The following is a 12,340-nucleotide window of genomic DNA, read 5'->3' on the forward strand; positions in this document are numbered from 1 at the left end:
TGAGCTATGGGACCAGGCTGAACCTAGAAGGCGCTGACAAGTTTTTCACTCCAAAGGCAGCTCACAACACGTGCCACACATACTGCCACACATACAGTATGTGTGGCACGTGTTGTGAGCTGCCTTTGGAGTGAAAAACTTGTCAGCGCCTTCTAGGTTCAGCCTGGTCCCATAGCTCAGTGGTTAGAGCATTGCTCATGACAAGCAGGGTCCCAGGTTCGAGTCCTGGTGGGTCTGGCGTTTTTTTCTCTTTTCAGGCTGTTCACTTCCCCGACTGATCCTTTGAATTTGAAGTTCTCCCAATCCTTTCCAAATTTGATCACTTTCTTTCACCTCTGGTAGTTTCCAGAAACTGACCGTGGTTGGTCCCCTGGGGGAGGGAAAAAAGACCCAAGTGCCATCAGTATGTGTGGCACGTGTTGTGAGCTGCCTTTGGAGTGAAAAACTTGTCAGCGCCTTCTGGGTTCAGCCTGGTCCCATAGCTCAGTGGTTAGAGCATTGCTCATGACAAGCAGGGTTCCAGGTTCGAGTCCTGGTGGGTCTGGCGTTTTTTTCTCTTTTCAGGCTGTTCACTTCCCCGACTGATCCTTTGAATTTGAAGTTCTCCCAATCCTTTCCAAATTTGATCACTTTCTTTCACCTCTGGTAGTTTCCAGAAACTGACCGTGGTTGGTCCCCTGGGGGAGGGAAAAAGACCCAAGTGCCATCAGTATGTGTGGCACGTGTTGTGAGCTGCCTTTGGAGTGAAAAACTTGTCAGCGCCTTCTGGGTTCAGCCTGGTCCCATAGCTCAGTGGTTAGAGCATTGCTCATGACAAGCAGGGTTCCAGGTTCGAGTCCTGGTGGGTCTGGCGTTTTTTTCTCTTTTCAGGCAGTTCACTTCCCCGACTGATCATTTGAATTTGAAGTTCTCCCAATCCTTTCCAAATAATAATAATAATAATAATATTAACTGGTTTTTGAGGGAAAGAGACAAACGGGAAAAGTCTGAAGAAAAATTGACTGCCACCACCAGGACTCGAACCAGGGACCCTCGCTTGTAGCCAGCGATGCTCTAACCACTGAGCTATGGTGTAGTCGTCATCCCAGCAGAGGCCGTTCAATAATAATAGCTCATAATAATAATAATAAATTTTGTATAATAGAGGTTAAGTTTGACAACACTCGTCTTGAAATGCTGCTTTCAACACTAAACATGCATGCATGGGAAAGAGTATCACGAGGGGAAAAGGTCTTCTAGCTTTTCATTCTGTGTGTGATTATTGTGAGGTTTTGTGTGAAATTTTAATTTTCGGCTATCACATTTCGTTAATTTCTTACTTTTTAGACGGGGTCGATGGATGCGGGCATGATGAGACGAGCGCGGAGACTGGACATGACGTACAAGCACACACCTCCGCCCCTCAAGTTCCAGTCGTTCCGATGTAAGCGATATCCTGGGATGTTCAACAGGGAATCTGATACTGAGCTGTCTAGCCAGGTTTCATTAATTGACATGATGTGAATTTTATTGGCATGCAGGATATGATGGATTTCATGAACTTTGTTTCGTAGACTGCAGATGTTTATATGAGCAACTTTGAGGACGGCGCGGTTGTCTGGCTGGGGGCTCCCTGATATGTCCTATTGGGCAGACAGCAGATCCTGGATGGCATTGTCAGAAAGAGGTGTCTCTTTGTCATCCAATATGACGTCATAAGGCAGAGAGCACTTGACCTTTTTGGCTCGAAGTTGTTTAAACTTTGGTAGTACGTACTGCCTTCCGCTTATCCGCATATGCCTAGTAAGGTCACTGTTTCCGAACACAGTGTTCTCCACCTTGTTTCATGCTGTCAAACCAACAACAGGCAAGAGATACGGTCCAAGTGTAGTCTTGAAAACATGTTCTCCTTGACTCGAGTGCAGGTAGTTGCTTTTACAATGAGCACGTAACGCTGGGTGTTATAATGTGCTTTTGGTTTACGTGCTGTGAGTGCGGCCTTGTGTTCAGGGACTACCGGCGTACCGGTCTATGTGTAGAGCCTGAGGGCACCTAAGTCCTTGCTTGTTGTGCAGTTATGGTAGACTAGCACAACTGCAAACCACGACAGTACTAATACTTGAGAACGGTTTTATTCACAACACCAATCGCGTGAAACCATGGAGTGAGAGTCAAACTCAAAGCAAAAAGACTACGTGAGTTTCCATGTGAACGTCAGCATACTAAGTACTCGATTTCGACCCTCCGCATTGTAATTGGCGCTCCTCGCGTCACGGTCCGTCATGACGTCATGTTGCTAATGGTCACTAGCACTGTCCAGTCACTCCAGTGTGTACCCGGTAGTCAGTATGACAATGATCATACTCAGAGGTGCCGCTGGTTCACATGCTGATGTATTATGTACGACTACTACTAAGAAATAAGAACCCAAAGTGGGCCACACACACCCGCGCGCGCATACACACGCACGCACGCACACACACGGAGCGGAGTTGGTAACTGCTTGTCATGCGCTGAAACTGAAAGGCCATCATTATCATTGATCTTGTCAGGGCACATAATCATTGCAGAGAGCGAATTTCGTAGAGAAAGAAGAAAAAGTATCGCTCGTCTCTGCACTTCTATAATATTATTATTACTGTGGGCATCTCGAAACCTCTGATTGTCTTGCCACGCTAGTATAGCTAGGGAGGCATTGCGCTGTTCGGTTCAGTCTCTGCTTCAACCAAGCAACCGGGAAGAAGGACGGGTTGGAACCACTCCCCAGGCCAGGCAGTTTCCTCAAACGGCTGAAGGCAACTTCCATTCTTAGGTGAGCACGTCCCAGCTATACGATCATCAATGTGTACCCTATGTACATTCACACGTTGACTAGCCTATAGTTTTTGTTGTACACTACAGAGATGTTTATTGGTACAGAAAGTGAAAGATGTTGCGACATCGGCGGTGATTAGTGAAGAAAGTGTCTGCTCCGAACCTCGGAGGTCGCGCTTCCTGCCGCCTGACTTGACGCTTGACTGACTCCTGTCTGGAGCATACGAGAAGCCCGTCGAACCTTCCACTCGGCAGACCTGCAAGAAAGCACCACTGCCTGCTCAATACACAGTGTTTTTTTCTTGTTTTTTGTTTTTTTGTTTTTTTTGTGTGTCGGGGAATTAACCCCTCATCAGTTGAGCTTGAGTAGGCTAATGATTTTTTTACTCCGAGAGCACTGCATTATGTAGTGCTCTCCAAGCCAAATTCAAAACATCACTACAATGACATCACTACAATGACATCACTACAATGACATCACTACAATGACATCACTACAATGACATCACTACAATGACATCACTACAATGACATCACTACAATGACATCACTACAATGACATCACTACAATGACATCACTACAATGACATCACTACAATGACATCACTACAATGACATCACTACAATGACATCACTACAATGACATCACTACAATGACATCACTACAATGACATCACTACAATGACATCACTACAATGACATCACTACAATGACATCACTACAATGACATCACTACAATGACATCACTACAATGACATCACTAGACATACATTGCTTTCACTTACAGTGACGCTCCGCTTCTAGCACAACAAACACCTCGTGAGCACCAGGCAGCAGCAGCGTCGCACATGCAGTTGTAAGAACAGACGTTGAAGGTCATTTTGCCATTCGCAACGCTGTCACCTCCAACCATCTACATGTAATTGCATTCCCGCGCTAGGGACAACAGTAGGAAAGATGTTGCGACATCAGCGGTGATGTTCTTGCAACTCCATGTGCGACACTGACTCACGCTGCTGCCTGGTGCTCACGAGATGTTTGTTGCGCTGGAAGCGGAGTGTCACTGTAAGTTGGTATCCCTAGTGATGTTTTGACCCGTAGAGCACTACATAATGCAGTGCACTCGGAGCAGAAATTTCATCAGCCTACTCCAGCTCAACTGATGAGGGGTGAATTCTCCTAAACACTGTGCATTGAGAAGGGAGTGGTGCTTTCTTGCAGGTTTGCTGAGTGGAAGGTTCAGCGGGCGTCTCTTGTGCCCCAGACGCAGTCATGAGTCAGTCAAGTGTCAAGTCAGTTGTCAGGAAGTACAAGCTCCTACGTTCCCAGCAGACACTTTCTACAGAAAGCGAGTACTTGTGAACAGGTGGTTGTACCCACATGCACTTTGGTTTTTGGTACTTCAGTAGGAATTAGAGAGATCGGAGAACGCTGTGCATTTGGACTATAATAGGACGTGCCGATTTGACCGTCTTGTGGTACTAGCACCATCACAATCACAATACTTGCCGGGTTGGAAAGAGGGAATCATCACCATTCCGCAGTACATGGATGTGCGTCAGGGGGGCTCGTCGGCCCTTCATCGTCCAGCTTACATGCGGCGTGAGTTGGCGGTGGTGGAGGGTCAGATTTCCTTTCCGTGATTTGTGCTGCATCTTCGTAGTTTTATATTTTTTCATAATGAATCGCTGTGGAGTTCACCAATTGAGTAACATCAAGAGCAGTTGAGTTACGGTATATTGTTGAGAAGAAATTAGAGGCCTTGAATGTTTTTTTTCGAAATTGAAATATCTATTTGCCGTGTTGGAAGGAGGGAAATAAAAACTAATAAATAAAACATGAAAGGCTCTATATATGTTCACGTACAGTAGATACCCGAAGCCATTTGGCTGCAACTTGCATGCGCTGCTCCGATTGACCCATGGCTGAGTCCTGAGTGTTGTCGGTGGTGAGTACGAGTGGATAGCCTCCAATGCTAGAAACTACGTGTAGCCTCAGAGCGGGTCACGGACTAAGCAGCATTCTCTATGACTGCGGGTCAAGTGTCAATAATTATTGATTTACCCTCCCATATTGCGAAACCCTAGCTCCGTCGGTAGTTAGTCAGCTGTTGCGTCATCCTAGGGCTCGTCCATGTACATTGTAAGTACGCGTACATTTTAAGTACATGCACATGTAGCATGCGTGGGTTGAGCGGAGCTGCAACCAACTCGGCTTCCATGTATGATCACGTGATACATAAAGTCAGTCTATTTGTTCAGCACTAACAATTATTACACATTTCTCAAAGTACGAAGACTCCACTGTTATGTAGGGTCCAGCGGATTCTGCCGGCAGAAAAATTGGCAGAATTCGGTACTTCTTCTGGTAAGTTTCATGCATGTTTGGTACGTGAATAAATAAATGGAGCAGAATTCGAGGAATTGCCCGCCATAAGGTTTGTATGGTTCTGCCAATTTTTCTGCTTTTCGAGCAGAATCTGCCACCTTTTCCAGCAGAATCCGCCGGTCCCTACTCCACTGTAGCCATCCACTACACCTCCATACATCTTCACAACACTCTCAAAACGGTCTCTGGGCTACACCAATCACTAAAAGAGAACAGAGATAATCTGGCAGTTTCCTCTGAGACACGAGTGTGATAACACTCAGAAAGAGGACATAAACAATCGACGAGGAGACAATAGTCGTAAAATGGCAATAAATAAGATAAATTGTGCACTCATAACAACAGCAAAAATGAAGAAAGTCAAGTTCCATAACGTTTTCTTGTGACTGTCATCAGTGGAACGCCGTCACATAAAAATGTAATAACTAAAACACACACTTATATACATGTAGCTAATATGGTTTCAGGTAGAAATACAGCTTTTTGTACTTGTTAGCTGCTGTATTTCTACCTGAAACCATATTAGCTACATATTAGCTATATGTATATAAGTGTGTGTTTTAGTTATTACATTTTTATGTGACGGCGTTCCACTGATGACAGTCACAAGAAAACGTTATGGAACTTGACTTTCTTCATTTTTGCTGTTGTTATGAGTGCACAAAGAGGACATACTTTAGGCTATTTACGAACATCTTGGAAGTTTTCGGTTTGACAAGTACACTTTCAAGCCTCCTCATCACTCAGGTGACAATTTCAAACATTGCCCGCAACTATTTTACCTATACATCTTCACGACACTCTCCCAACGGTCTCTGGGCTACACAAACTACTGTGTACTGGGCAGGGAGTGGTGCTTTCGTGCAGGTTTCCTGAGTGGACGGTTCGATGGACATCTCGTGTGGTCTGGATGACAGTCGTGAGTCAGTCAAGTGAGAATTTCACGGTGAAATGTGAAATACAGGCAAAGGGAAAGGAACAGCACACATGTCACGCATGCTTGTTGGGTTTTCTCCCACTTGCACCTTTGCGTCATTATTGCTGTGTGTATAGGTCACGCCTTTTCGCTGCTTATTTCGGCTATTTTCTTCTTTGCGCTGTTTTATCACCTCCTTACGGTCCTTAATCCACTGTTCTTATATTTCACCTGATGAGAAGGCTTGAAAGTATGAGATACTCTGACATTCTAGTTTTCGGGTTGTTTTTTTTTCTTCCTGAAGAAAATTACATCTTTTTTCTTTTCGTGATTGATGTAGAATTGGGTGTTGCTCCCTACGTGTGAGCTCGCGCATTTCCTGCCGACTTGAATTCTCACTTGACTGACTCACGACTGCCATTCAGAGCACGCGAGAAGTCCATCGAACCGTCCACTCGGCAAACCTACAAGAAAGCACCACTCCCTGCTCAGCACACTGCTCAATAGTTGTCACGTTCGTCCTAGTCTCAGTATCATTGTCTTTCTTTATTATTTTCGAGCTGGGAATGTGAACATAGTAAAAATATTTTTTTTTAAACACACAGTGATTGGTGTAGCCCAGCGACCGTTGGGAGAGAGTCGTGAAGATGTATGGGTATAATAGTTGCGGGCAATGTTTCTAATCGCGATGAACAGGACAAGCTAAATCCGATGATTTCGTCACATTATACAGGCTCGATTGTATTTAGAAGAACGAACAAATCATGCAAGAGTTACCTAATGCTGTGCTGGACACAGAAGGAGGAAAAATATGATTTCAATGTGGCTGCCGACGTCTCTGTTGGGTCTGTACTTTGTGTTGAAATACACGTATGCCTTGACGTCATAGCTAGCTTTTGATCTTCTTGGTCCGGTAAATGTTAATGCTGTGCGGTTCGCTCTTCAATCCTGTTGACGTCGAAGAAGATGGCGGCATTGGGATTAGATGAGATTATTTCGTCTCTTCTTGTACAGTTGTCAAATGCGTTGGGGGGGGGGGGGGGTGGAGGCCGTGGCAACGACAGGACCGGCGGAACTGCCAGTGGGATTTCGTTGGCACAGTTCTGTGTGGGCTGAACTGCTGATCGGCTTGGTGACGAAGTGGCGGGCGTTGGGCCTGGCGAAGCCAACATGGGTGAGGCAGACAAGGATGATCTGGCCGATGGTCGAAAAGGAACGGGGCTTCTAAGAGAGGTCTTCCTTGTCTGCCTCTGGGCCTAGCTAATCGCGCTTCTGGTGGTGCCACGTACATGTGAATGTATGAGAATGTGTGTGTTTGAAACAACCCTTCTCATGATGTTACATATTTCTTCATATCAGGTTGTTGAATGCCAGTACCACATCAATGATTGTGCTAACTGTCGCATCTTCTGACTCCACAGTATTTTGCTTATAACTGTTAGTGTTGGACTAACTATGGATAGCATATACATGTAAACTGACGATCCCTTATTTATATTAAGGATGGGCAGGGGGAAGTGTGGATGTGTGTGTGTGTATATGTGTGTGTGTGTGTGTGTGTGTGTGTGTGTGTGTGTGTGTGTGTTTGTGGTGTGTGTGTGTGTGTGTGTGTGTGTTTGTGGTGTGTGTGTGTGTGTGTGTATGTGTGTTTGTGGTGTGTGTGTGTGTGTGTGTGTGTGTGTGTGTGTGTGTGTGTGTGTGTTTGTGGTGTGTGTGTGTGTGTGTGTGTGTGTGTGTGTGTGTGTGTGTGTGTGTGTGTGTGTCGACTGGCCTCCACTGACGTCACAGAGTCCCAGTTTGCTGATGATACGGCTCTCTACACCACCTCTTTGAGCCACCTGGAGACCATGAAAAACGAGTTTGTGTCCTGTGCTTCGGGTTGGGGTCTAACGGTGATCGTCCAGAAGACCAAGGCCATGGCGGTGAACTGCTCTGACCCGCCACCTTCCATTGATCTTCAGGATGGAGGAAGCGTGGAGGTTGTGGACAGCTTTACCTATCTTGGCAGTGTCCTGAGTGCAGACGGTGCTCTGGACAAGGAGCTCACCTCCCGCCTTGCCAAGGCCTCTTGTGCTTTTGGCGCTCTTCAAAAGACAATCTTCGGGTGTAGCGGCCTATCCATCAAGTCTAAGCGTCTTGTCTACAAGGCCATTGTCCTCCCTACCCTCTTCTATTGAGCAGAGACTTGGCCCATGAAGGCCCGGCAGATGAATCGCCTGAATCTGTTTCATCGCTCATGCGTCCGTTCCATCTTGGGAGTCTCAAGGAGCGATCAGCACTCCCGTCGTCCTTCTACTGCTGATCTAGCCCAGAGAACGCGTCTTCCTGAGGACATTGGCACTCTCCTGCGTGAGTACCGTCTGCGTTGGCTGGATCATGCTGCCCGTATGGACGCGGCCCGGATTCCTCAACAAGTGTTGTTCGGGGAGCTCGAGGCAACCAGACCACGGCATGGGCCAAACAAGCGTTGGCGAGACACGATTGTCGGTGATCTGCGCTCGCTGGATACTCCGGAGTCCGAGTGGTATCGGCTCGCACAAGATCGCCCGGAATGGCGCAGGCGGGTCCATCAACATCGTCTTCCTCCCCGATCCCCCCCCCCCCCCCGCACCGAAGGACCTTCACTGCGCATGCGGCAGAGCGTTTAGGAGAAGTGGCGATTTGAAGCGTCACATCAAGTACACGTACTGCCCAACTCAGTAGCCTATCATCTCCACTGGAGATGGGGCGTCAAAGGTCAAAGGTCAAAGGTGTGTGTGTGTGCAAGCGCGTAGCCAGAGTGGATACTTTGCAGTCAGGTATCCATACGTGGTTGGCCAGCACATGTCGACGTGCACTGAGTCTGTAGCTGTACTACTAGTATACTGCATGACAACATGTACACCAGTTCATGCACAAGTCTACAGGCACTGACTTCACGCGTGGAATCTACTGTTGACTAAGGAGAGTTCGCAGGGTCTATTGTACTGATGTAGCATTGTAGTATGTAGATCGACATAGTAATATTATTTTGTGAAGCTCGATGATAGGCTTGTACTTCTTTGAACCGCTGTTCAAATTCGCTGTGTGACCCCCTCTGCAACAGTGCTGCACAGCACCGATGCAATGCGGATTCACACCCACTTTTTGCACTAGCAAAACAGGAGTCGAAATCGAAGTCGGAAAGTCAAAGTCTTTTTTGTTTCGAACGCTTTCAGTTTGTTTCCATTTTCTTTTTATTCTTCGCCATTTTTCCAAGTTCTGTCAGTGTGTCAGTTACATGTGTGAAGCGATTTCACCAACCGAAAATTGGAGATTTGTTTTCAGCGACTTATTCCAAGCGTCATGATAGCGTTTGTTCAGACAACTCTTTCAAGGGCTGACGCTGTGTCGGTGCCCGATTCTGTCGACTCTGGCGGCGAATTCGCTTCAGGGCAGCTCGAAAGTGTGGACTCACCGAGAATCTCTGACTCTGAATATCAGTCTGGAACGTTGGGGGAGTTGTCATCACCCGAAGATGGTCCCGGTTGTCTTGTAGAAGTTGATTCTCCGGAACCTGCAGCGCGACATAAAGCCGGTACTCTTCTTCAGCAACTGGTTGACGATGCCGGCGTTTCGTGAAAGTTTGATGATCGGAAAAAGGGAGAAGTGCGAGGACAGTGACTGGTGCTCGTGGCTGAAGTTGCCAGTTTCCGCTATGTTCAAGGGAGATGTTTAAACTACTGCAGCACAATTTCCGACCACCTAGGAGGTTTGCCAGTCCATGCATACGGCATGGCTTCTTGGCGATGAAAATGCGTGGCCAGCACATAAGGCTCAGCTGCTACTGGCTGGAAACCTACTACGCCTGCCTGACAAGTTTGTGAGTGATGGGTTTTTGTTTCACATGCTACCATGAAAAAAACAGGTGAGGGATGCAGTATCAAATGGGCAGTCATAGATCAGTCTGAACCAGCATCATGTATTTGTTGCAAATGCTGCATACATACACCTGTACTTGACTCAATCCGCGAGTGGAACTGTTTCGTCCATTGTGGATTCGTACGCGTAGCACCGAGGCTGTATTTATATAAAAATTGAAACAGGTAAAAATAAAAATAGTACCATGAAAAAAACAGGTGAGGGATGCAGTATCAAATGGGCAGCCATAGATCCGGCCAAGTCCTACAGCAACATATCCAAAAGGTGCTGCTTGTGTTAAGCAGAAAGGTTACGCATCATCACCTTCAAGACACCTCACACACTGCTCAACAATAGGTCGGAGTTGGTATCAAAGTGCAGACACCAAACCAAGCTCTACCTCTCCACCTACTCTGCCGTGACATAGCCACCGCGTGCTACCACTATTACCGCCACATCCTCTGAATACCCGCGGCTGTTGAATGTGGACACCACAGTGTGCTTCCACCGCCACACATCACACCCCCTGTCCAGTGCCCCCATGGCTTACCCTTGTCCTGCCTGGTGGTTTCTCCGCCTCTGCACGCTCCATGCATAGTTCGCGCCTGCTGCGCATGCCCACCCAGTGATGTAATTCTTATCACTCGCTCTTCCCATGCATGCCCTACATTGATAACTCGCACCTCCTCTACATGCCCATGCGTATCCCCCACAATAAGAACAAGCTATCCCGCGACAAAAGCATTAGATGTCTGATGATTGCCTTAGCATTTAGCTACGTGCATGAAACACAGCGTTACAACGTATGTATAGATAATTGGTGGAACCATTCTTTTTGACCTTTGTAAAAATTGAAACAGTGTACAAAAATTTCCTGTCAATTACACGCTTCTGCATTGTATATTGCAACTGGCAGATATTTCGCCTAGCCTCTAGTGGAATGATATGTGCTTTCTGTATCAATGGCCTTAAATACATCTAGGCCAAAGATATCCAGTATCCACACAAATATTGCCCGAGCTATGCCACTGGTGTGGGTGTGTGTGTGTTTGTTTGTCTGTGTGTGAGTGTGTGTGTGTGTATATGTGTGTGTGTGTGGGGGGGGGGGGGTGTCGAGCAGCTCTGGAGAAAAATGGAGTGCTTACTTTACACTTTTTACAGTACTGGCCTAGGGTGTGCTGAACTCTTTTTAAAAACAATTCACTACTTAAATTAACTATCCTGCTACTGTTTTCTGATTGTCCACAAACTCCAATGCCTATTCTGCTACTGTGTTCATTCATAGATGGCAACCATGCGGACTGTCTGGTCACTATTAGCCTCCGTTATCCTGTATGCCATGCTGACATCCTCTGGCACGTCAGCGGAGAGCCCAGTAGTCAAATTTCTTCCAGGTAAAGTCCTACACAAATTTCGGTCAAGTTCAGATGTTGAATGGAATTCTCCAGGTCATTTCCTCGGACTTTCACTTGTCCCACATACTAACATGCAGGAAATCTCATTTGCTATCGAGCACAGGAAACAATTTCCGAACAGATTGTTATTTTTTCAGGATTGGAATGGGTTCATTCTCTGGTGTGTTTCTGTCACAGTGGGGACACATCATGTTCGCGGCGTTGGCCAGGTTTGCGCCCTGTGCCAGTTCACATCCCAGTGTTCAGAGGACTAGCAGTGAATAGGGGAAAAGGGCCCGACGTAGAATTGATTCGCTTGACCGCTTTCATTGCGCAGTCCCATTATGATAACTAACACAACACAGGTCAGGCTAAGAGACCTTCGGGTATCAGCAAGAGTATGACCCCCCCCCCCCCAAAGAGTGTGCAACTCCTGATACCCTTTCTATGGGGTACGCCGATGGCGAAAACTCACATCACGTGGTACAGTGTCGCAGTTGTATCTTTCAAGCCCTTTTTTAGCGAGTAGCGGAGAATAAAAAAAGAACTTTCTAACAAAAACTCACTGCGGGTATGCAAATCACCAGCATGATCATGGCAGATATTCGGCTTGCGCGCACGCTATCCTTTGTGTGTGCGTAGTATCTGAGACACGTGGCGTGAGTTTTCGCCGTCGGAGATGCACTTGCCGTAAAGTCTTGTATAAAAGCCACACTTGAATAGAAGCCGCCCTCGAATAGAAGCCGCAATTTCGGGCCCTTCAAATCACACATCAGCCTCGTTTTAGTCTTGACATACATAGAAATACTTGTCTTGTATAGAAGCCTGGCTCATATAGAAGCCTGCAAAATGACACCAATAAAGTCATAGAAATCACGGCTTTTATACAAGACTTTACGGTATAATATACTCTTGGTATCAGTTTGCTGAGTTTAGGACAGGGAGTAGTAGTTTTACTACTCACCATTAT

General features: G+C 46.6%; 1 protein-coding gene across 1 annotated transcript in view; it reads left to right on the top strand.

Moving 5' to 3' along the window:
- The first annotated feature begins 2,559 nt into the window (after positions 1-2,559).
- The window catches only part of LOC135828279 (uncharacterized), a 36,708-nt gene continuing 26,927 nt past the window's right edge, over positions 2,560-12,340 (top strand). Inside the window, exons 1-2 of the mRNA XM_065340729.1 lie at positions 2,560-2,791; positions 11,262-11,370. Of these exons, the coding sequence (XP_065196801.1) occupies positions 11,262-11,370 (109 nt within the window). The 5' untranslated portion in view covers positions 2,560-2,791. The remainder of the gene's footprint in view (positions 2,792-11,261; positions 11,371-12,340) is intronic.

This window comes from Sycon ciliatum, chromosome 12, assembly GCF_964019385.1.
Source record: "Sycon ciliatum chromosome 12, ocSycCili1.1, whole genome shotgun sequence".
NCBI classification, from domain to species: domain Eukaryota; kingdom Metazoa; phylum Porifera; class Calcarea; order Leucosolenida; family Sycettidae; genus Sycon; species Sycon ciliatum.